This window comes from Hydra viridissima, unplaced genomic scaffold (assembly GCF_058129835.1).
Source record: "Hydra viridissima isolate aposymbiotic clone 2 unplaced genomic scaffold, HvirCarnegie_v1 scaffold_8, whole genome shotgun sequence".
NCBI classification, from domain to species: Eukaryota; Metazoa; Cnidaria; class Hydrozoa; order Anthoathecata; family Hydridae; genus Hydra; species Hydra viridissima.
In genome coordinates, this window is record NW_028324307.1 from 8,402,162 (window position 1) to 8,428,337 (window position 26,176).

General features: G+C 28.3%; 2 protein-coding genes and 1 long non-coding RNA gene across 4 annotated transcripts in view; 2 read left to right on the top strand and 1 right to left on the bottom strand.

Moving 5' to 3' along the window:
- LOC149884876 (1,4-alpha-glucan-branching enzyme-like) lies at nucleotides 1-24,322 on the top strand. Its single transcript, XM_090095636.1, has 13 exons — nucleotides 1-146; nucleotides 2,823-2,989; nucleotides 3,091-3,206; nucleotides 3,782-4,043; nucleotides 13,533-13,623; nucleotides 14,442-14,651; nucleotides 15,721-15,964; nucleotides 20,275-20,373; nucleotides 20,510-20,745; nucleotides 20,846-21,077; nucleotides 21,152-21,282; nucleotides 21,608-21,725; nucleotides 23,826-24,322. Exons 1-13 carry the CDS (start codon nucleotides 67-69, stop codon nucleotides 23,874-23,876), a joined length of 2,037 nt encoding a protein of 678 aa, XP_089951762.1. The 5' UTR covers nucleotides 1-66; the 3' UTR covers nucleotides 23,877-24,322.
- Nucleotides 8,559-26,176, top strand: part of LOC149884877 (uncharacterized) — a 59,157-nt gene continuing 41,539 nt past the window's right edge. The window contains exons 1-2 of one of the 2 annotated variants that reach the window (XM_090095637.1): nucleotides 8,559-9,154; nucleotides 9,343-9,504. In XM_090095637.1, coding sequence (XP_089951763.1) covers nucleotides 9,461-9,504 — 44 coding nt within the window. In that variant the 5' untranslated portion in view covers nucleotides 8,559-9,154; nucleotides 9,343-9,460. The remainder of the gene's footprint in view (nucleotides 9,155-9,342; nucleotides 9,505-26,176) is intronic. The other variant, XM_090095638.1, reaches the window with a different exon arrangement.
- LOC149884878 (uncharacterized) lies at nucleotides 21,716-23,363 on the bottom strand. The gene is made up of 2 exons (XR_016454911.1): nucleotides 22,707-23,363; nucleotides 21,716-22,617 (listed from the first exon to the last, which is right to left on the bottom strand). It is a non-coding gene; the product is annotated as an uncharacterized LOC149884878 (long non-coding RNA).

Below are 26,176 nucleotides of genomic sequence, written 5' to 3' on the forward strand. Positions count from 1 at the left end.
ATGTATGTATGTATGTATGTATGTATGTATGTATGTATGTATGTATGTTACAGTTAACTAATAGAAATGGCAATTGTTCCTGAACTTGAGAACCTTCTTAGTTTAGATGGGTATTTGACAGATTTCAAAGAAGATATAATTCAGAGGTACATTAAAGTTTGTTTTTCACAAACCCAAAGTTATTTGTTTCCAGCATATTGCATGTTTAATAATATTTAAATATTTCTATGTTTTTTAAAAAAATGCGTGGAATAATTTAAATATAAATTTTATAACCCACTTTTTCAATTTCATTTATAAAAAAAATTGTAAAAATTTTTTAGAATTGAAAAAATTACAAAAATAAATGATTTATAATGCTGTCAAAAACATCTGAAGCATCACTTTGCTGAGGCTTTTTTCAAAGAGTGAATTTATATTTTCTAACAAGCTAAACTATTAGCATAAAAATCTTCAGATCTTTATGACATATAGTTATCACTATTCAGATTTAAATTATGTTCTGCAAAATCTTTTATAATATTCAAAGCAATCTTCTTTGCCTTTAAAAATCTTTATCTGTAGATTGTGCCATGAAGCACCAATAGTTGATCTACTGTATCCACCTTTTCAAAGTCTTCTGCAGTAAATTTTGATAAAATTTATACTTAAGTGATAAAATGGCATAACTTTAAATATGTTGATTGTTCTTTAACCCTTTAAGGATGGGTCACATCAATAAACTTTTTTGGGTAATTGCCCTGACAGCTAGTTAGCATCATTAAGTATTCTGATAAATTTACTTTTTTTAATATCAAATAATGCTCATTAACGTTAGTTAGTAAAGTTTGATTTATTATTTCCTTTTTTTTACTTTCATTCTGTTTTCTATCTTCTGTGAAGTCTTTAGTTGTTACATATATATATATATATATATATATATATATATATATATATATATATATATATATATATATATATATATATATATATATATATATATATATAACAACTAAAGATGGATACACCATCAATTAGTTGTAATTTTTCCACATCAAAACACTTGCTCTTTAATGATTCAGACAGTGATGAAGAAGAACTTTTGAGTGAAATAGATAGTACTGATTATAGTGATGTTAGCAGTGATAATGATGAAGAAACAGTTAAATCCAGGTATAAAATTGTTTACATTTTGCCAATTAAAAGTGTTACTTGGCAAAATGTAAACAATTTTATACCTGCAGTATACAATTTTGATAAAAAACAATATCAGGCATGTTACCCTTTATTTAATGTAACAGATAGAAATGAAGAATTTGATTATTTTATGAAGTTTTTTGATCAAGGCATTATGCAATTTTTTGTAAATGAACCAAGTAAATTTTACAATTATTGTATGCTAATGAAAGTACAAAATCAAGTGGATACAACCTTGAATTGTATATTTTCTTCACTTTTAAGATGCTAATGCCTCATAAATAAACATAAAAAAAGGAATACTTGTCAAAAGATGAAGTGGTACAGACAGAATTCTTTATTATGTAAATTATAAATAAAATTTCATAATATTCTATTATTAACTTTTATTTTGCATCCCATGGGATTGATATTGTGAAATATAACCGTACTGAAAGAGTTAATGATCAAAGTTTTGCTGCAGGGTAATGCAGTTTGGGCTAACACATCCAGTATTCTTGGGTCTAACAACTCCTCAGTTATCTCAAATTGTAAAAGTGCTCTAACATTCTAAGCATGGTTGTTTGAAAGTATTGATAGGCTAACAGTACATATGCATTCTGTCAGTCCAATTCATAAAAAAGTAAAAGACCACTTCATTGCTAAGATACAAAATCTTCCCACATAATTTTAGCAATTATGTAGCAACCTTTGCAAATTAGAAGCCCAGCCTTGTCTCAAAAAGAAATAACTTTCATGTTTGTTGTGGCACTTGCTGAAATAGTCAATTCAACTTGTTAAAGATCGAAGAAATATTGCAACACCTGTTAATTAGAAGGCAGTTTACTTCTACTGTTGTTGAAAAAAAAATCATCCATACTACTGTTTGCCATCTGTTGTGAATGATGATATGTATACATTGTCCAATATATAATGTTAAAAATACTTACAAAAAAATTGATTGTGAAAAAAGTAATTGATTTGTTGATTAAACTCAGGTCAAAAGTGAGTGTTAACATATGATTTACAAATGTAATAAAAATTTAAGTTATGCATCATTTCTCAAAATTTTTGTGAAATAATGCATTATTTAAAAGATTCAAAATAAAATGTAAGCTGATTTAAATTTTAATGAAAATACTGATTCAATTTAAAAACTTGTAAAACTTTTTGTTCATTTTTTATATAATTATTATAATAAGTTGTAGGCTGTTGTTAAGAAAAGTAGTAGGCTGTTGTTAAGAAAAGTAGTAGGCTGTTGTTAAGAAAAGTAGTAGGCTGTTGTTAAGATAAGTTGTAGGCTGTTGTTTTAAGTTGTAGGCTGTTGTTAAGATAAGTTGTAGGCTGTTGTTAAGATAAGTTGTAGGCTGTTGTTAAGATAAGCTGTAGGCTGTTGTTATGATAAGTTGTAGGCTGTTGTTATGATAAGTTGTAGGCTGTTGTTAAGATAAGTTGTAGGCTGTTGTTGTAAGTTGTAGGCTGTTGTTAAGATAAGTTGTAGGCTGTTGTTAAGATAAGTTGTAGGCTGTTGTTAAGATAAGCTGTAGGCTGTTGTTATGATAAGTTGTAGGCTGTTGTTATGATAAGTTAGCTGCAGAGATCACACTGTGAAAAAGTTAAGGGAATCGTTTTTAAATGGCAATGATTTTAAAGTAAAGTATTTTTAGATATGAACGCTTTCAAGCATTGGTGAGCCACATTGACCAAAATGAAAATGGCCTTGATATTTTTTCTCAAAGTTATCAAAATTATGGCTTGCACGTCACAGATAAAGGTTTAATGTTCAGAGAATGGATTCCTGCTGCAACAGATGTCTTTGTATATGGAGATTTTAGTAGGTTTTGATAAACAATTATTTAAGTTATTCAAGTAAAAGTTTGTATTTTATGAAACAAGCTAATAACATTACTTTGCTTGAAATGTTCTCTTTTATAGATTGTTGGAATTCAAAATCTCATAAGATGTTAAAAAAAGACTTTGGAAAATGGGAGCTATTTCTTCCTATTAACTCTGATGGAAGTCAGCAAATAAAGCATCTTTCAAAATACAAGGTTGGAATTTAATCTTCTTATTATTTTTTCATTTGTTGATTTCACCTTTAAAATTTAGGAAAATGAATTAGGATTATACCTTGTGATGATGAAATATAAAAATTGTTTTCTCTAAAATACTTTTGTAGACACAAACACTGATGTGCAAATCTCAAATAAAATTTTACATCCTTTTTTCTATAATAAAATCCATTTTATTATAGAAAAAAGGATGTAAAGATCTGGTTTTTCTCTAAATAGTTTTTAGTTTTGATTAGATATGGTTTTATGACATATGGTTTAATTAAGTACTTACAGATAACATTACCTATACCAAGTTGGGTACATTTTTTATATTGTTTGTGATGAGTTTAACAACTCATATTTTTCAAAATAAAAGTGAGCTAATATAAATTATCTAAAAAACAGGATCTCGATGTTTAAAATTACTATATCTTTACACTGCAGAATTATATCTTTATGCTGCATAATTAGTTTCAGTTCTTTGAAGCAATTGAGGAAAATGGTTTCTTTTAAAAAACTAAAATTTTTTAAGTAAAGAAAGGTGTCCATTGGTTTTTATTGTTGGTTTTCAGCTTCTCATAGTGTCTTCCACTGGTGAGTTGTTAGAGAGAATATGTCCATGGGCAAAGTATGTTGTTCAAAATGATACAACAAAACTAATGGAGCCTGTTTTTTGGAATCCTCCAAATCCATACATTTTTAAACACAAGTGTCCTGTGAAACCAAAAAGTTTGAGAATTTATGAGTCGCATATTGGTATTGCTTCTGAAGAAGGCAAAGTTGCTTCATACAGAGAATTTCAAAACAATGTTCTTCCACACATTAAGAACTTAGGTAATATAAATCAAAGTTTTTCTTTTTATTGTAGCTTTGTTATAATCAATCCAATGTGATATTTTTATTGTAGGTTTATATAATAAAGACACTGAGACATTTTTTGATTTTTACAAAACTATATTTATAGTAAACATAACTGATTTAAGAATATTGAATATTTAATTCAGTAATATGTAAAGCATACCTAAAACAGACATAGTTTTTCTAATAAAATTTTATCAATCTGTCCATTCAATATCAGTAGAATTTATCAGATTAATAGAATTGTTTAACATAAAATGCTGCTTTTTGTAGATATAATAGAAGATTTAATGTATTGGATCGTAAAGAAAATTTGTTCGGTTTTATAAGACAATTTTATTTAAACAAAAAACATTAATTATAACAATTAATTAATCAATTATGTATTCTCTGTTATTATTTACAACCTCCCAATGTTCGGCTAGTTTTTTGATGCCATCCCACCAAAAATTGCCCATTCTGTTGTCAAAGAAGTTGTTGAGCCAGTTTTTGAGGCCCTCTTCATCATCAAAGGTAGTGCCTCTCATATGGTTTGAAATGGAGCGGAAAAGGTGGTAATCTCTTGGCACAAGGTCTGGAGAGTACGGCGGGTGCTGTAGAGCTTCCAATTTGAGCTCTTGAAAGGTGGCTTTGGCGACTTGTGCAACATGCAGCCTAGCGTTGTCACAGATCATAGCCTTTTTTGGGTGAAGATCTTGCTTTATTCTTGACTTCTGTGTATCTCCTGAAGCCACCCAATATTTTCTTTGCTTCATACTCATGTATAGACACCATTTTTCATCTCCTGTAACGTTTCAGTATAAAAATTGTTGTTTATGGCCTCGTGTTGCTTGATGGCGTGCAAGATGTTGAGCAGCGGTTTGAAGGCAATTTTCTTTGTTGTTTTCATCAAGCTGTTGAGGCACCCAAGCTCCGAGTTTTTGTGAAAAGCCTGTTGGTTGAAGATGGTTGGCGATGGTCATGGCACTACATTTTGTTTTTTTGGCCAATTCATGGTTGTTTGGCAACCATCTTCTTTCAACAGGACCTTTAAATGCTCCTCATCAAATTCTGATGGTTGTCCGCTTCGAGGCGTGTCTTCAAGGTCAAAGTTGCCATTTTTGAACTTTGCAAACCATTTTTGTGCTGCTCGCTCCCCTATGACACCTTTTCCATACATGTTGCATATGTCCCGAGCTGCTTTGGCTGCTTTTTGACCTCGATGAAAAGTAAAGAAAAGCAGGTGTCAAAAAAATTGATTTCTGCCTCCTGGATATTCCATTTTAAAGCCTGGAAAAATAAGAAAAAATTAAGTCTTTCAAAAAACAAATAATACAGGTTTGTAGAGCAGAACAAGTACTATTTAAAGAATATAAACACTTTACCGTATAACAACAAATACCATTATGAAATAAAGGAATACAAAAACTGAACGAACTTTCTTTACAACCCAATAATTGAAGTAGTAAAGTAGATAAAAGTTATTTTGAGATTAACATAGTTACTTCAGAACCATACATTTAAAATACAGTTGAATTCATAAGGTATTATGTTAAGTAAAGATTCTAAGTTTCTCTAAATAAAAATTATCCTAAGAAAATTTAGTGATTTGGTAAGTGATTTATTGATAAGTTCTCTGTAAAAAGTTTCATATGAAATTAAAGTTAATCATGATGGGTGGCAAAAAATTTTAGAGACAATTTAAAATTAATTATCTCAAAAACTAAAAAAAGAAAAAAAAAACTGTTTTTTGCATTGTGTAAAATATTTATTCAGTTATAAGTTTTCACTTCTTTAAAAAATGAAAAACATGTTCTGCTGTATTTCTTAATTTTCCCTTGACTCCCTTCATTATGGAGTTTAAGTAAATTTCTTTCAATTTTTTTTTTCTTTTGACCCACTGCACTATGGTTTCTGAGACCCGATTTTTTGGCAGAAACCCATTTTTTTTAAGTTCTAAAAAAGATTTTTTTTATGTTGTACCTTAAAGTAAACCCATCAAAGTGATAATAAACGAGGTCTATTTTTAAATTAATTGCCTAGTTTGTTTTTAATATGCACTCAAGTTGAGGATATATTTAATCTCTGCTTAGTTTGCAGTGAGTTAGCGTAAAGTGAGCTGTAAATTTAATAATACATAACTTTTGAAATAGTTAACATTTTTGATTGCTGTAAAGAAAATTATTTTTATACAGGTATATACTTTTTAAAATTATTCAATTAAATTAAAATACTGCATTATTATAATGATTATATAAAAGAAATAAGCGCGTGTATAGAATTTTTTCTTGACATTTTTTAAAACTTTGATTTGACTTTTAAAAAAATCTCCGTATTTCTCCAAAAATATTTTTACACGATTGAATTTTGGTAATGTTCAGAAATATATTCCAGTTTTCAAAACTTGCCCCTAGTTGCCCCAATTAAAAATATATCTGTTTTTTTGCCGTGATGTTCCATTTCAAATACGAGGACTTATTTAATGTAAGGCTGGAAAAGAAAGATATAAATGAGAGAAAGTCGAATGTTTTTGAGCATGTCATTCAATTAGTTGGAAATGATGAAACAGTAGTTATTAGCAATAATATTCAAAAGAAAATATGTAGTTTGTGCAATTCTTTTGAACGAAAATGGTCAGATTGTCAAAGAACAATATGCCGATTTAAAAGTAAAAATTCAGATTGGTTGAAAAGAGAAATTATATTTACTGATGATGCAATTCCATCAACATCTTCTGGACGACCAAGGTTATCATATACCGAAAAATCGTATCGGGCCAAGAGATAGGAAGCATCAGAGTTGTGCCGGGATATGTATACGAAACATCTCTTATATTACAAGCAGCAGGTATGGCTGCACGTCAGTAAAAGAAACGTGATTTAGCATTGTTTCTAAAAGAATTGAACACAAGTCCATCTCGGCCAGCTAAAATTTAAAAAAATATATTTTCACCAAAAAAAGAAACAGTACGTTACACAGCCGAAGAAGCATTAGAGTTAATTTTGGATTCTAATTTAAGTATCAAACAGTTTTTTAAGTATCAAACAGTAAACAACAGTATCAAAACATTAGACAAGGAGTTATCAAAAATTGTAAAATGTATCCAGATTACAAAGAGATTTGGAAATGTAAATCAGAATGTAGACCAAATGATATATCAATTTCCGATATCCTAGCACAAGTACCATTAAAGAATTTGTTAGAGTATACAGTGGAACGTTTTGTACAATCACAAGAAGAAGTGATTTTTCAGCACATGGAATCCATCAATACTAACGAAATTATAGCCGAGATGATCTTTCTTCCCAGTATCAAAGTAATTTAGATAAATTTGAAAAATATTGTTTTGATCCGGCAAAACATTTTATGTCTAAATATCCTTGGTATCCAATGCCTGCAACTGTACATAAAGTTTTAATAAATGGTAGACAAATTCTAGAAAATACAGTACTACCAATAGGTTATTTTGGTGAAGAAGGGTCTGAAGCCAGGCATAAAGTTTTTTAATATGATAGACAATTTCATACTCGTAAAACCAGCAGAGAAAAAAATCTAGAAGATATTTTTCATAGAGCCTTAGGTACCTCAGATCCTATCATATCCAGTATTAACTTACATAGAAGAATTCAGAATCATCTTAAGTTACCTCTTCCTTCTGAGGTAATAAGTTTACTAATAGAAATGCCATTTAATACTTTGCAACATCAACATAGCGAAAGCGAAGAGAGAAGTAAAAGCGATGACGACTATGATGATGCAATTTTCGACGAGGACTTAATTTCCGTTAACTATTTAGATTTAATTACATTGGATAATAAGATTTAGTTAAAATTTAACTGATTTTTTGAATATGAATTCATCTAACGATATTTTTTACAATAGATATAAATAAAATATATCTATATAATAAATATATTTACATATATATATATATATATATATATATATATATATATATATATATATATATATATATATATATATATATATATATATATATATATATATATGTATATATATTAATCATATAAATTTTAGTTATGAAATATTTAGAACATATTGCCAATCTTTAGAAATAAAGATTATTAGCTATTTTGTCTTTAAATTGAAGTTATTAGTTTATGCCAAAAAATCGTGTCTCAGAAACCATAGTGCACTGATCTGTTGTTTTTCCTTCCCAGCCATTCTTGTAAACCTTTTGTGCTAAATAACCTGAAAATTTTTTGATTGGCTTTGCTTGTGGAACATTTGGCAGATTGATCTCTTTGGCAACATAGTTCAAGTTTTTGTATATCCATTGTGATGAACCCAATAAACATAAACCTCTTGATAAAGGCTTTATTCAACAATAATATACTAATCTAAAGATACAAGAGTTTTAAATATAACACAAAAAGTTCATAACACAAAAAGTTCAAAAACAATAATATAAACACTAAGAATCACAACAATTTTCCCATCTATATAGAAAAGACACTAGCTTCGTCAGTTCTTGTAGAACGTTGCAAAACGTCAGTAGATGACTCATTTATTGGTTTATTGACTTCAACACTTATTTCCGATGCAATTTTCGGTGATGGGCTTTTATTTACATTAAACACTTCCGCAGTTGCATTATCATGAGATTCAATAATTCTATTCTCGTTGATATTACAAGACTTTTCTTGTGGGGCAGAGTATGGTGCAAGATCTTGAAGTGAAACAGTTGATTCTCTTCCATCCGGGTAACGAATATTAGCATATGTTGGGTTTACATCCACTAATTCGACTTTATCAACAAGATTATCATTTTTGTTTGTTCGCACAAAACGTCTAAGAAAAATGGGACCAGGAGTTAACCATGAGGGTAATGAAGTTCCACATGATGAACGCCGAGGGAAACTGAATAATCTCTCATGGGGTGTACAATTAGTTGCAGTTGATAATAACGAACGTAGTGAGTGAAGGGCATCGGATAGAACAATCTCCCAATTTCTAACATCTAGGTTGTGGGTTTTTAGTGCCAAACAAATATTTCTCCAAATCAACCCATTGTACCTCTCAACTTGTCCATTACTGATAGGATGATATGGAGTGGAATTACTTGTTGCAATTCCTTTCTGAGTCAGGTAAGATTTTAGTTCATTAGATATGAATGACGAGCCTCTGTCAGAAAGAATGTAAGTTGGAAAACCACAAAAAGAGAATATTTGGTCTAAACATTTCACAACGGTTGTTGAACTGATATCTGGACACGGGATTGCAAATGGATACCCAGAATATTCATCAATAGCTGTAAATAAATACTTATTTCTAGAATTCGATGGCAATTGTCCTTTAAAATCTATACTTAGACGATCCGTTGGACGTATCGATTTGATTAACTCACTGACATTTGCAGATCGATAAAACTTTGGTTTTAATTCTGAACAAATATGGCAGTTAGAGCAAATTTTCTTGACCTCTTCGGTGGAAAAAGGTAAGTTCTTAGATTGAAGCATACGAGTGACTCCTGGATGACATAAACAGTTATGTATATCGCTTAGGTTTGTTTGAGGTTGAGTTGTGGCACAAAAAGCACGCGTAAGTGCATCAGGGACTACATTATCACTTCCAGGACGATACGATATAGTATAGCTAAACTTTGCTAACTCCATCCTCCAGCACTGAATCTTACTATTTTTAATCTTTGTTTTCTTTCGGTTATCAAACATAAAAGCTACAGAACGCTGATCAGTGATTAACTGGAATTGATTTCGTAACAATAAATGCCGTCATTTTCGAACAGCTTCAATAACAGCCACTGCTTCTTTTTCTACTGCAGGGTAATTAATTTCACTTTTGTTTAATGTCCGAGACATGAAAGCAACTGGGCGACCATTTTGATTCAAGGTAGCTGATACAGCTACATCTGATGCATCACATTCAACAACAAAAGGTAAACTCTCATCAATAGAACTCAAAGTGGCAGAGTGAAGTTCCCTTTTAAGTAATTGAAATGCTTCAAATGCTTCACTATCGATTGGAAATGATTTAACATTAATTAAAGGTCGAACTTTATTAGCAAAAGAAGGGATCCACTTTGAGTAATAAGAAAACATACCCAAAGTTCGACGAAGTGATAAAACATCAGATGGAGGAGGTAGTAAATCTAAAGGACGTAATCGTTCAGTATCTGGTTTTATGTTGTTATGACTAATGCAATAACCAAGAATATTTATCGAAGGAACTGAAATGACAGATTTTGATTCATTTAATGTTAAGCCCCAACGTTGTGAGGCGCTTTGAAACTGTAGACAATTTTCATCATGATGTGCCTGATCATAGCCACCAATGGTTATATTGTCAAGGTATGGAAAAGTGTCATGCAACTTTTCTTCTTCAACAAATTTGTCCATAGATCTTTGGAACATAGACACACCATTAGTAACTCCAAATGGAATCCTGCAAAATTGGAACAATTAACCATTTGCTTCAAATGCTGTATACTTTTTATCTGAATTTTTTTATAGGAATTTGGTGGTAAGCACTTTTTAAGTCAAAGGTAGAGAATACCTTGTATTTTGCAAGTTCATTTATCATATCATCTATTCTGGGGAGAGGATATGCATCTAATTCAGTGTAAAGGTTAACTGTTTGAGAGTAATCAATGCAAAGTCTTTTTTTGTTTGATTTAGTAAGATCCTTTACAACCACTACCTGGGCTCTCCATGGTGAGAAGCATGGCTCAATTATACCATCTGATAATAGCTGTGATATTTCACTTTCAATAAAATTTTGGTCATCTTTATTAAACCTTCTTGATTTAGTAGCTATTGGCTGCGTTTTGTTTGAAATACCCATAAACAAGGAAGGTATTTTTATTTGAGCCATTTGCAGTGCACATAGGTTATTTTCCTTCGTGACTATTAAGTCTTCTTTTGCTCCACCAAACGGAAAAATAAGATTTTTGTGTTGCTTTTGGAAGTCATATCCAAGTATGATATCACTACAAAGATTTTCCAAGACACCAAACCGAACATTATTATACAGTAAACCATTTAGTTCGAGGTTAACTGAACAACAACCCACCAAACCAGACTCCATTGTTGTGAGGGCCATAGAAATTTTTCTTTTACTGGGTATCGTTTTTATTTTCAAATTATCAATAATTTTTTTGCTTATAAAATTATCTGAACTACAAGAATCAATTAGTGCTGTTAATGATTCATCATTAATTTTGACAACAACAGATGCATGAGAAAGGCTCTCAGGACAGCCACTTGAAAGAGTACACAAACTTGGTTTATGCACTGCAGCAGTAACACTGTGGGTCTTATTGATTGACCGGCCAAGACAAACTTTGGAGAAATGTCCTTTTTTTCCACATTTAAAACATGTAACATTTTGAGCTGGACAATTTTTCCAAGCAGAGGTTCGATTGAGTTGGTTGTGAGATTGATTACCACAATAAATACAATTTGTTTGTGGATGAACAGGTATTGCATTAAGTGCTGCTGTAGATTCTTCTGGTAACTCTATAGTAGCAACAATATTTGGACTGGTTGATGATGAGGGGGGTTTCTGTATATAAGACTCAGAGTTCCTCTGAGCAATGTCAAGAGAGCGAGCTTGGTTAAATGCTGATTGTAAATTCAATGTTGAATTTTCAAGAAGGCGTTGACGAATGTAATTTGAGGTTATTCCAGAAATAAAAGCGTCTCTTATTTGTTCCTCTCGATATTGTTCAGCTGAGACATCTTTATAATTACAGTTTTTGCTAAGTTTGCGTAGTTCCTGAAGAAAGTCTTCAAGAGATTCACCTGATGTTTGATGCCTTATTAGTAATTGATGCCTTGCAAAAATTTCATTAGGGGTTTTTATATATAAGTTTTCCAGTGTTTCAATGATGCTCTCATAGGAATCACACTCTTCAATGTAATCATAAACATTGGATGATACAAAATTAATGATGGAGCGAAATTTATCTGGAGTATCCTCTCCACAACCCTCAATAAAATTCTCAAATGTTTGTTTCCAATGCTTCCATTCTTTTGAAGCAGTTGGTGCATTATGGTCAAGATCAAGCCTTGTTGGTTTTAAGATCTTTGACATTTTATATATATATATGTTGAATAAATTGTGATGAACCCAATAAACATAAACCTCTTGATAAAGGCTTTATTCAACAATAATATACTAATCTAAAGATACAAGAGTTTTAAATATAACACAAAAAGTTCATAACACAAAAAGTTCAAAAACAATAATATAAACACTAAGAATCACAACATCCATGCAACATTTGAATAATGGGAACTTGCTAAATCAGACCAAAATATGTACTGAAATTCAGGATAATGCTTATGAAAAAATGGGAGAAGTCTTTTCATTAAGCATTCCTCAATATACAGCTCAGATTTGATGGAGCTTGACTTGGTTTTAAGAATAAGTGGAGTCGATATACATGCAAGTGAAATTGTTACACATGTGAGAACTTTTGAAGGGAATTTTTCTTTTACTGTATATTTGATGTTTTCTAGACACATATTGATGTTATCAGTGTAAAATTCTGCATTTCTGGGCATTTCCATACCATTAAATAAGATACTTTTTGTCATTGATCGCTATATCTTCTTTTTTTCCATAAAGGTGGTTTATAAACTTTTGATACAAATTTTTGGCTCTCAAAGCTGATTTTGGAGTTTTTGTTCATTTATAGTAAGAAATTTGCATTTTTGGTATGAAATATATTGATGGCTTTTTCCAAACTTCTGGCCCGATTTTTTTTGACTCCATATCTATTGTTTACTAGTTGCTTGAGTTGAGCTTGCTTAGCTGGTGTCCTTGAAGATGGTTGTCCAGTTTTTTTCTTGTCTTTAATTGGTCAGTCAGTATGTAACTTATTTAAGAATTTATGTAAACTTGAACATGCATATCCTTCTTTTAAAAAGTGATTGATGATTTTTGATTTTTTCATTTTTTACAATGAAATTTTTAACAATTTCTCGAAGATTTTTCTCTCCTGGAAATGTTTAACCTCATTTTTAAAACTAAACATCTTTATATTGATTTATATGAGAAAAAATAATTTAACTTTTGTCTAAACTTTTTTGCCACCTGTTAAATTAAAGTTGTTACATAAATAAAATTCTTCTTCCTCTATGCAGTCCTGAAACTTTCTCATTACTAGGTAATATATCTTTAGAACAAATTTTGGATATGGTAAAAAGCAAATGAATGGATTATAAAATCAATAGGTTAAAATAGAATTTTTAGTATGTTTTTTTTTGAAACAAGAAAGTTTCTTGAAGTTCCTTGTACTTGATTAAAAATATCCTGGAAATGTCCTGGAATTAATTAGGTAAAAAAATTCCTGAAAAATAACAATAAATATCCTAAAAATTGCTTGAACTTTAGTTGCTATGATAACCCAACTTACTTATCAGTAGAAAGTGTTGTCATCTTTAAAATAACAGGGTAAACATTTTTGATTAAATAATGACTCGAAAATTATGTGTTCTTTAGGTTACAATACAATTCAGTTAATGGCAATTATGGAGCATGCTTATTATGCATCATTTGGATATCAAGTTACAAGTTTCTTTGCCCCATCCAGGTTTGAAGAAGTTACAAATATTCTTTACCATAGTTGGCTGCATTAGAGTTCTTTGCATTAAAAATTAAAATTAATGTTTTGGATGTAAACATTGAAGTGTGATGCATGACTTTTTAACTTTAAAAACCATTTTTTACCTTCAAAAACTTGTTACTTGTTACAAAAACCATTACTTGATATTTTAAATTAATTTTAATAATGATTGCCTGTTGCAATCCATGTTGCTAGTAGTTTAACACTAGAAGTAGATTTTTCAATAATTGCTCAATTGTTTACTTTATAAAGCATGCCACCATTATGGTTCTATTTAAATTTGTAAAACATACCAACAAAAAGTAGTCAAATTGGTTATCAAATCATTTTGAAAAGTGGAATTATATATTAAAGTGTTTAAAACCAGAAATATATTTAACAGTGTTATTATATCAGAGTGTTTAAAAGAGGTTAAAGCAGTTGTTTGAACTTTTTAAGATATTTTTTTCTTTTTGATAATACACTTTAATTAAAAATGTTCCACTATCTCAGAAGCTAACCTAATACCATCTCTAATATTTCCATGTTTTAACCACCTTTATATATATTTCCACTATTTAACCACTCTAATATATATTTTTACTTTTTAACCACTCTAATTTATTTCCACTGTTAAACACTTTAATATATCACCAGTTTTAATGGCTTTTTATATCTCCAGTTTTTAACAACTCTATAATGTTTTCTATTTTTAAATACTTTTATTAACACTGTTAAACACTGTTCTTTAAAAAGAATGTTTGACATGGAAACTTGCAATTATTTTAGTAATATTTTACTTTCAGTCGATATGGAACCCCTGATGAGCTAAAAGAATTGATAGATATTGCTCATGGTATGGGTATTACAGTTTTGTTGGATATTGTTCATAGCCATGCTTGCAAAAATGTCTTAGATGGGTTAAATAAGTTTGATGGAACCAATGGATGCTTTTTCCATGATAATGAACGCGGCTATCATGATCTCTGGGATAGTAGACTGTTTGATTTTACAAAGTGAGTTGGCAATTATAAATTTTAACTTTTTTTTTTTATTAGAAAATTTTATGCTACCAATGTGTAAATATTCAGCATTTTCTGAAGATTTTTGTTTTTTAGAAAAGTTATTTTTTATTTCATTAAATTTTTTTTTTTTCCTAAGTTAAAAGGTTTAAAAAGTACAGAAAAAAAGTTATTAAAAAAAGCACAGTACAGAAAAGGGTATTACTAATTAAATGCTGTGTATCTAATTAGAAGGGAAAAACATAAAAAAGTTAACTTTAACTGTACTACCTAATATTTGCATTACTTTTTTTTAAAAAGTATGAGGTGTTTTAGCTTATATATTAAAAAATACAATTCAAATGAATTGTAATAGGAAGAGAAAAAATACACACACACTACCATCCATAATGATTCAATTGATATAGAGATTTTTGAATTTTATATTTCTTTTATCATTTTTATTTTTTGTAATATTGGTAAAAGTTTTGGTAGTAGCCACAAGGAAACCACTTGTCTACAAAATAAGAAAAGGAAAATGCAGTAGCAGAACAATATAAAATATTTATTGATGATGACTGGAAACTTGTTCTTTGGACCGACAAGTCAAAGTTCCAAATTTTTGGTTCAAACAAATGTTGGTGATCAAATGATGAAACAGTGAGTGGTGCCAACTGTAAAACTTGGTGGAGGTAGTGTCATGGTGTGGAGTTGTTTTGGTGCTAATAATACTGGTGATATCATTAAAGTAGATGGATTAATGACAAAAGAAGTGTGTTTGGGCATTTTAAAAAACCCTACCATTCCAACAGGAAGTCAGATAATTGAAGAACCATTCATTTTTAAGAAGATAATGACCTAGAGCATTCCTCAAAACTTTTTAGGAATCATTTAAGTGAATTAGAAAATGATAATACAAACTTAAAAGTGGCATAAAATAAACTTTCAAAAATTGCAAAATTTTACATCATTATACTGAATGCCACAAAAATGTAAAGGTGTTATTATATTCGAATAATTATAAAAAAAATCATGAGTATTTTAATTATTTTAAGTATTTCAACTTATAAATATTTATGCCTAGGTGGGAGGTTCTTCGTTTTCTTCTTTCTAACTTACGCTGGTATATTGAAGAATTCAAGTTTGATGGTTTTCGATTTGATGGTGTTACATCAATGTTATATAACCATCATGGTTTGAGTTATGGGTTCAGTGGTGATTATCGAGAATATTTTAGCACAGCAACTGATACTGAAGCATTAAACTATCTGCAACTTGCTAATTATATGTTGCATACACTTTATCCTGAAGTTATCACTATTGCTGAAGTAAACAATAAATATTTCTTGACTTATTTTTAACTATTCATATTGATTTAATGCCCTAGATGTTTAATATCAAGTTTAATTTAAAAATATTATTTTGGATTTAAATAAACATCTATATTATTATTATTTATTCTGGCTCTTATTGTGGCTAAATGATATTTTTAGAATTAACTTATAATAGAAATATTTTAAAATAGAAATATTTTAGCTTACAAGTGTTGCTATTGTTGTTATTTAACAATAACAACAATAACAACAATTTTGTTACTTTTGTTATTTTTGTTATTTTTGTTATAGTTTTTATAATCATTATAATCATTGTTATCATCATATCAGCATCATATTATCATCATCATCATCATCATCATCATCATCATCATCATCATCATCATCATCATCATCATCATCATCATTATCATCATTATTACTATTATTATTATTGTTATTATCATTATTATTATTATTATTATTATTATTATTATTATTATTATTATTATTATTATTATTATTATTATTATTATTAATATTAATATTGTTATTATTTTATTAATATTATTATTATTATTACAATTATTATTATTAAAATTGTTATTATTTTTATTATTGTTATTAAAATTATTTTTATTATTATTGTTATTATTGTTTTATTGTTATTATTATTGTTATTATTATTACTAGCAAAAAGCAACCCGTAACACGGGTTATGGTTGGTCTGTTACTTAATTTATAGTGGCTGTTTTCCTCAATTTAAAGTTGCAAAACCTTAACTAATACCCTTTTAGAAAAATGCCTTCAAATTGAAAAAATTAAACCATCTTTAAAATTGAAATAAAAAGTATGCCGAGGTAAAATAATTTACCAATTATTTAACATTATTTGAGTAATTTACAACTGACATAGGTCATATCAGTGTAAGGCAGAACCATTTTCCTCGACATTACTAAGTTTAACACAATACATTTTTAGTTACTGACTTAAAATAATAACACTTCATCACGCTTTAAATTGATGAAAAAGTAAAGCTAAATTCTTGTTATATTTTTTATAACATGAACTTTAGTTAGTAAGATTAATATAAAGCAAACGCAAATTAAACATACATGTTTCTTTAAAAAAGGAAATTGCCTTAAAAAACGTTAAATGCACGCAACTAAATAAATTTATTAAAAATAACTAAGCAAATGAGTACAAATACATTTCAAACAAAAAAAAGTTAATTTACAATCAAACATGTGTATAACAAATTTAAAAAAATATGTAAACTTTGATCTTTTATATTGCATTAATGGGTCATATGACTAACCTAAAATAAAAATTGTAATAGATAAGTAGACATAGAAAAAAAAAACAACTGGAAAACAATTTACCTGCTTTTCAGTAACCTATTGCCATACTTAAACTGCTGTCGTGATGCAGCTTGTTGGTGTTGTTCTGTGACGATATTTCATGTTGGCTTTTAGTAAACTTTAATTTTATTTAAAAGACATTACAATAGATTTAAAGTATTTTAATTAAAAAGCAAAATAACAAATGCTTCAAGGAGCCAAACTATAAACATTAAAAGATAAAAAATCAAATTAAGATATAAATAAATTGCATTTACATAGCTAAACATATTGTCTTGGCTTATAGAAAATTTTAAAAGCAGTGAGTTCAATAAATTAAACTATCAATTAATTATTTTTAACAATAGAATGTAGTATCATATTATGATGATTGGGTAATGAATTATTTAACTATATTTAAGATTAATTGGTGAAAAACAAATAAAATTTTAATTAAAAAAGACAAAAACCAACCAAATATACAACATACATTATTAACAAAAAAATTACAATATTTAAAAGAATAAATCACTGAAGAAAAAGCGACAACAAAAAAGTTATAAATATCTTCACTGTTAGAAGACATTTACAACCTTTTGGTTGCTGTTTTTTATTCAGTGTCTCCCAACACCCCGGTATGGATGAGCCCTCCATTTAATGGATGGCTCATCCATTAAATGGAGGGTTCCTCCATTTAATGGATGGCTCATCCATACCGCCATTACTACACCACTTATTGAAGGACCTCTCTGAGAGAGCCCCTGGGTGGTGATAACTTTGGTATTGCTCAAATGTTAATGGCTCTAAAATTAAAATAGAAGGATATAAAAGTTAAAAATATTTGCAATTTTATTTAATCAAAATATAAAGCATAACAGACTCTCATTTAAAATAAGTTATACAATAATCTTATGACTTTAAAAAAATAAATATATATCAGCTATAAGATGTTTGAAAAAAAATCAGCTTAGCAAATAATAAAAAAAAATATTAAAAACATGCAATTCTAATAATAAACATACTGCTAACAAAGAAAAATTAAAAAAAAAAAAAACGTTCTAAACCCTTTTTTGCAAACTTAATTATTATTTCTTCAAAAAAAATTATTAGTAAATGTTTTTTAAAAATTCACAAAACTTTACAATATTTTCTTCTTCTATACCACATAAATACATCATCTGATAAATCTAAAATAAAAAATGTAACGAATAAGTAATTACATACAAAACATTACATACAAAAAATGAAAATCAATGTACCTTATAGAGAAAAGCTGTTGTAATTTACCAGAGTAGTAGTTGTACAATATTATTATTTCATGTTAGCTTTTATAAAATAATTTATGCTGGAACATCATGATTCCAAAATATTTATAGCAAAATCATGTAGTAAACAGCGCTAAAAACAAAAAATCAAATTGAGATAAAACAAATGGTATATATGGCAAAAAAATTTGTATTGGCTTTTAGTGAATGATTAAAAGCAGTGATTTTTAATAAAAATTACCTATTTACAATTTTTAATAATAGACACCAACATGAAGAGAAGCCAAATGTCTATTAACTCAAAAGATAACAAAAAACATCACAGCAACAACACACAACAATAGCACACACCATAAGTTAATACAATATGTATATAATATAACTTAAGTAAGATAACATTCATATGTAACAAAACATAAGTAACAACATTACGCAAAATGTTACTAAAATACATTACGTATTTTTAGAATAATTAATAATAAAGGCTTGAAAACAGCTAGACCTAAAGCAGTAACAGTTTGATACTAAACACTATCGTGTAACCCTCTGTTAAAAGTACATCACTTGGGTGGCAAAGTTGACAAATCTTGCTCTTCACATTTACCAAGTCACTCACAGCACTTTGAAAACACAGAAACAACATAATATAAACATATGTACCAATTAATAACACAATAAATGTGTTAAAATATGTATATAAGGTTAAATATATACCTTATATACATATTTAAATACATTTTTAAAACAATTATATAACACATATTAACATTTACACAAACAATAAAAGAAACACTTTACATGCCATGTCAGTGTTGGCACAAAATTTTAATTTATTTTTCTAAGTTTTCTAAAAAATTTCAAAGTAGTAATAACCATTTTATGGAAATAGCATTAGTATAACTTTAAATAACATCCATACTCCTATTTTCCTTCTAAAAAATAAAATAATAATAATAAAACTGCTAAAAGAAAAACAAATTATAAACGATTTGAAAAATTAAAATCTTTTCTACTTTAAATCCTTTCTACTTTAAATCCTTTCTACTTTATCTAATTAAAATGTATATATAACTATTTTATATACTTGCTTTAATTATAATATAATCTTAACGATGATTATTTATCTTAATATGATTCTTTATGTAATATATCTAAACTAATAATTAAATTCCAAAAGGAAAAAAGTTTTAGCTTGCTTAAGAGGTCTTATTCCAATGACCGCATGTATTTAGAGAATGCGCTCTTTCAAAGCCTAGTAACAAATGAAACGACGTTAAACATTAAACCTTAAACGTTTCTGTAGCAATTATATTAAGATTATTGTTGCTGTTGTTGTTGTTGTTGTTGTTGTTTTTGTTGTTGTTGTTATTACTATTATTATTTTTATTATTATTATTATTATTATTATTATTATTATTATTATTATTATTATTATTATTATTATTATTATTATTATTGTAGTAGTAGTAGTAGTAGTAGTAGTAGTAGTAGTAGTAGTAGTAGTAGTAGTAGTAGTAGTAGTAGTAGTAGTAGTAGTAGTAGTAGTAGTAGTAGTAGTAGTAGTAGTAGTAGTAGTAGTAGTAGTAGTAGTAGTAGTAGTAGTAGTAGTAGTAGTAGTAGTAGTAGTAGTAGTAGTAGTAATTAAACAAAATGCATTAGTCAATATCAATATTCTACTCACTGAAGAAAACTATAATTTAAAGCTATTATATTACTTAAGGATGTTAGTGGTATGCCAACATTATGTCGACCTGTTGCTGAAGGTGGTGTGGGATTTGACTATAGATTAGCTATGGCTATACCTGATCAATGGATTAAGGTTTTTTAAATTTTTATATTAGTAGTAGTAAATTAGTAAAATGTTTTTTTGTTAAATATTGTAATTCATTGTAAAAATGAAAGTTACATATTAAGTTTAAAACTTAAGCTTTAAGTAAGTTTTAAAATTTTGTTAGATATTAAAAGAGAAAAAAGATGAAGATTGGGACATGGGATATATTGTTCATACACTAGAAAATCGGCGCTATAAAGAGAAAACAATAGCATATGCTGAATCACATGATCAAGCTCTTGTAGGTGACAAGACTTTGGCTTTTTGGCTGATGGACAAAGAAATGTATGATTATATGTCAATACTGAAACCACTTACACCAATTATTGAGAGAGGCATTGCTTTACATAAGATGATCAGGTAATCTAAAGTGCTTTTGTAGTTTTAAATTCTTGTTTTCTAAACCAATTACTACAGTTTTTTACCTTTATCAATAAATATCCTTTTTTATTCTGCATAGACTGCTGACATGTGGACTTGGTGGTGAAGGTTACTTAACATTTATTGGAAATGAATTTGGTCATCCTGAGTGGTTAGACTTTCCCCGATCTGGAAATAATAGTAGCTACCATTATGCTCGAAGACAATGGAATTTAGTAAAAGATGCTACACTAAGATTCAAGCACCTTAATGAGTTTGATAAAGCCATGATGCACTTAGAAGAGAAATATGGCTGGCTAAATGTAGAACCTGTATGTCGTTACAAAATAAACTGAAAAGTTTTTCTTACTTCTCTATTTTTATTTAGTAAAATTTTATTTTCCAGGGATATGTGGCATGCAAACATAACGAAGATAAAGTAATTACATTTGAAAGGGGAGGACTAGTATTTATATTTAATTTTAACATTAATAAAAGTTTTGTAGATTACCGTGTAGCTGTTGACACTCCTGGAAAGTATCTTTTTCATTTTACATAAAATATCTTTAGATTTTGTTTTAAATTGTACATAAATGAAAATTAATGCTGTGATTACTCAGAAGACGTGTCAAAAAGTATGAGAATGTTTTGGTTAAAAAGGCACAATTCCAGTGAAGGTAATTTTCTGGAAAATCAAAAATAATTTTCTCAAATCTGTTTCTATCAGAATTTTGATAAAAACATCTTTTGAGCATAATTATCATAATTTCTCATAAATACATAGTGTGAAAGTTAATATTTGGTTAAATCTAAAAAATTTCTCAATTTCGAAAAAAAAAAGTATTGCTTAACTAAAAATCAGATATAAAATTGTTTTGGATTCTGATATCGCCCTTTTTGGTGGCCAAAACAGATTAGATCATCAATGTGATTTTTTTACAGAAAATTATAGTTTCAATAACCGAAGATGTTCATTTAAGGTATGTTTATATTTGTTAAATATTTACAGTTATGGAAAGAAAAAAAACTTGAGTTACATATCTGGAAAAAAAATTTTTAACAGTATTTGACAATTGTGTTTTTGTTTTGCTCATCTCTCACAAATTTCCCATAAATTTTTTACGCAATTTAAAATCTAATTGTTTTTATCCTTGTATCGGAAACATCTCTTAGCTTTAGGAGATGTATGCTATGGATTATCATGCTGAATGTCCAAAGTGACGGCATTTTATCCTCAGGATATGGAAGCATAATTTTTTTTAAGTATGTTTGATACAAATGCCAGCTGTCATAATTTCTGTTATCAAATGAATGCAACCAACATCTCATCATAGCAAACATCTCCACACTGTAATTCTATTACCAAATTTTACTGTTTTAAATGTAATTTGGGTCATGCTCTTTATTTGATAGTCTGTGTACATACTGTTCGCCATGTGATTCAAAAATCATAAGTTTAAATTCATCTTTCAACAAAACAATCCATTTTTTACTTGACAGAATATTTACAGAAAAACTCTTTTCAGGCTTTAACATTATTTTTTCAATAAAAGCATATTTCTAGGGGGTTTTTTCTACTAAGTTAGGTTCTACTAAACATCCTCTAATTATAGATGATGTTACATTTAATTTTTAGTTGTTTTTAATGGTGTTGTTGAAGATAAATGGACCCATATAAGCTTCACGAATCAAATTATCTGAAATAATCCTTTTCTTAACAATTTAAAATGTTGCATTTCCAAAAAATTCCAAGAAAGTTTTTTTTCTTTCAGATATCTGAGTTCTCATAGAATCACATCTGAGTTCTCTAGTATCATTAGTTTCATCAAGCCACTGAATCATAGCATTGCATCAATCCAGAAGGGATATAATCTAAAGACAAGATTAATGAGATTTTGAAACATTTTGCTAATTTTATTTTTCTTGATATACGTATACATTAGATTATTTTATGTATTTACTTTTGTCAATATAATTCAAACTTAGTTTTGATATAAATATTGGTGCCTGATTTAAATTTTGATTTAATACACCATGTTTTTAATTACAAATTTGCCTCGTATATAACAAAAACTGTAAGGAAAGTTTTTACAACCGACGGTTCGACATACTTACAGTTCGTTCGACATACTTACAGTTCGTTCGACATACTTACAGTTCGTTCGACATACTTACAGTTCGTTCGACATACTTACAGTTCGGTTCGACATACTTACAGTTCGTTCGACATACTTACAGTTCGTTCGACATACTTACAGTTCGTTCGACATACTTACAGTTCGGTTCGACATACTTACAGTTCGTTCGACATACTTACAGTTCGTTAGCAGAACACTGAAAAGTGAAGTTATATTTAACTGAAAGAAAACAAGGCGGCAGAGTAGTACTTAAGGCGTCATTTACCACCACTTCTAACCTAATTTTATTAGGTTTGCTGTAAAATGAAGAGATTTTAAAATTTCTCGCATTCTGTTCATTCAAATGTGAAAAAATGTTGGTAGATACGACTTTTTTTATTATTATATTCAGGACTTCAAATCGTTAAAATGTTTAATCGCTGGGCTGTTACTTATAAGTTAGAAAACGTAAATTTCCCGTTGGCATGAAAACTAGAAGAAAATAACAGATGTATTTGAATTTAGCATGTGAAATTTATAATAACACATGCTAAATTCAAATACATCTGTTATTTTCTATTATTTAATAGCACATTTCATTTTAAAGCCAAAAATGATTGAAAATTTGTAGAATAGTTTTAATAGACAATACTGTTAAACTCGTGCAGGTTGACCCCCATATAACTGATATCATGTCAGTCAAATCATGAAATCATGTATGAAATTTTTTTTTAATAAATTGCAATCTTATAAATTGCAGTTATAAAGAAACTTGGAGAGGATCAAAACGAAACATGATTTGTGTGTTAGTAGCTCTACGTTTTATCAAAAAGTAAATGTTCGTGTTTCACAAATATTCGTTGGTTGCTGTGTGATCAAGCATTACTTAAAATCAAAAAACTGCCTTTTGTGAGTTCATATGAATTTTTTTTGTGAATAATGTAACGAAGTATCTTCTTATAGGTTTACATACCATCTCGAGTAGCTATAGTTCTTGCGAAAGATGACAGTTGATTTGTGAAGAGCATCTCTTTGTGTTGCCGCTGTTGCGTTGATTGGTAACTTGGTGAATATTTTAGTGTAAAACTGGTGTAGCGTAAAAGTATTCTTTCTTAGTGATTTTTATTATATGCGGTAATATTTTAAATTATAGATAAGTTTTTCTTTTCAACAAAAATTTGATTGATAAATTTTTATTCTAAAAGTAATATAAGATTTAAATGCATTTTATAAGATTTAATATCTGCATTTTCTTTTCTTCAATTTATTGCAATTTTTTCGCATTAAACAAATAAGTTTTAAAAGTTTTTTTAAAGTTATTTTAAGTATTGTTGTGTTTATTTGAGTTTTTTTGTTGTTGTTTTTTTTATATATATATATATCATTTTGTAAGTAAAGTTTTGGTTAGAGAAATTAATATATATTGAAAAGTAAAATATGAATTACACTAGCTAAAAATAAACTATTGTGTTTATTCGGCTTATTTTTTATATATATCATTTTGGAAATAAAGCTTTGTTAGAGAAATTATAACGTACATCGAAAAGTAAAAAATTAAATATACTGACAGAAACAAACTAAAAAATGATGAAGGGGACGGAGGAAACTATATGGCGAAAAATTAGGTACCACAAGATTTATTGTAGAATAGAGCGATAGGTTTATTTTTATGTAAGAAAAATATAAGAAAAATCTATCATAGAGAAGTGGGTAAAAATAGTCTGGGGTGGGATGAATGAAGATAAAATGTTAATAAAGGTACCTGTATATAACATGCTAATTTTCAATCATTGAAAAATTGTTTAAAATACTGGAGCACTCATTTCTATGATATTTAACATGCTAATTTTCAATCATTGAAAAGTTGTTTAAAATACTGGAGCACTCATTTCTATGATATATAACATGCTAATTTTCAATCATTGAAAAATTGTTTAAAATACTGGAGCACTCATTTCTATGATATATAACATGCTAATTTTCAATCATTGAAAAGTTGTTTAAAATACTGGAGCACTCATTTCTATGATATTTAACATGCTAATTTTCAATCATTGAAAAATTGTTTAAAATACTGGAGCACTCATTTCTATGATATTTAACATCTTAATAAATGAGCATTTGTACCCTATCCTTGCATAGGGTACGCAATACTTCATTAAGTAGTAGTACTGTACACTGGGATTATGACTTTGCAGAGACAACCAGTTGTACCAACAACTTGTAAAAACACAACGACATGAAAATGTTTAAACATAAGGGGTTTCTGGGGTCAAAAACTTTTATGAACTCAAGAACTTTTTTTTTCTCTTATGTATAAAAAAAGAAAAGGCATCAAGTTTCAATTTCTTTTGAACTTGGGAATTAACTTTGTTTATTTAATGCGCGCAAACTTAGTTTTTACCTCTAATGGCATCTTTTTAGATTTATCGCATCACTTGAATTGATAAACTTTAACGAAAATGTCAAAAATCGTCAAAATAATATCTCTATGAGATTCCATGATATTTCATACTAAATTGAATTACATTTTCAATGTATTATATTAAAAATATATATCATAAAATTGTTTCGTTCAAGTGTAATAAAACAGTTGTTGTTTTTTTTAATCTCAAATTTCTCGTTGATAAAATTATTGATAAAGAAAAACGCTTTAATGAAAGATTTATAGGGTTTGTTCGAAAAAAATCAGGTAAAGAGTGTATTTAAAAAAAAAAAACAATTTTAAAAATCAAAAAATGAGTTTTAGCCGTTAATATATTTGAATTTTTTTTCTTGATATTAAGTATCGTTTTAAGAATCTACTTATGTAATCTTTAAGAATCTACTTATGTAATCTTTAAGAATCTACTTATGTAATCTTTAAGAATCTACTTATGTAATCTTTAAGAATCTACTTATGTAATCTTTAAGAATCTACTTATGTAATCTTTAAGAATCTACTTATGTAATCTTTAAGAATCTACTTATGTAATCTTTAAGAATCTACTTATGTAATCTTTAAGAATCTACTTATGTAATCTTTAAGAATCTACTTATGTAATCTTTAAGAATCTACTTACGTAATCTTTAAGAATCTACTTATGTAATCTTTAAGAATCTACTTATGTAATAAATTGCCTGTGGAAATTTTAAGATTTTAGACAATAACAACCCAAAACATACTGCTAAGAAAACGAAGCTATACTTAGAAACAAAATTACCTCAATGTTTTAGAATGGCCTTTTCAAAGTCCAGATTTAAATCTGTTAGAACATTTATGATATATTTTGGAAAGAAAAATTGGTGAACAAACATTTAGACGCAAAAAAACG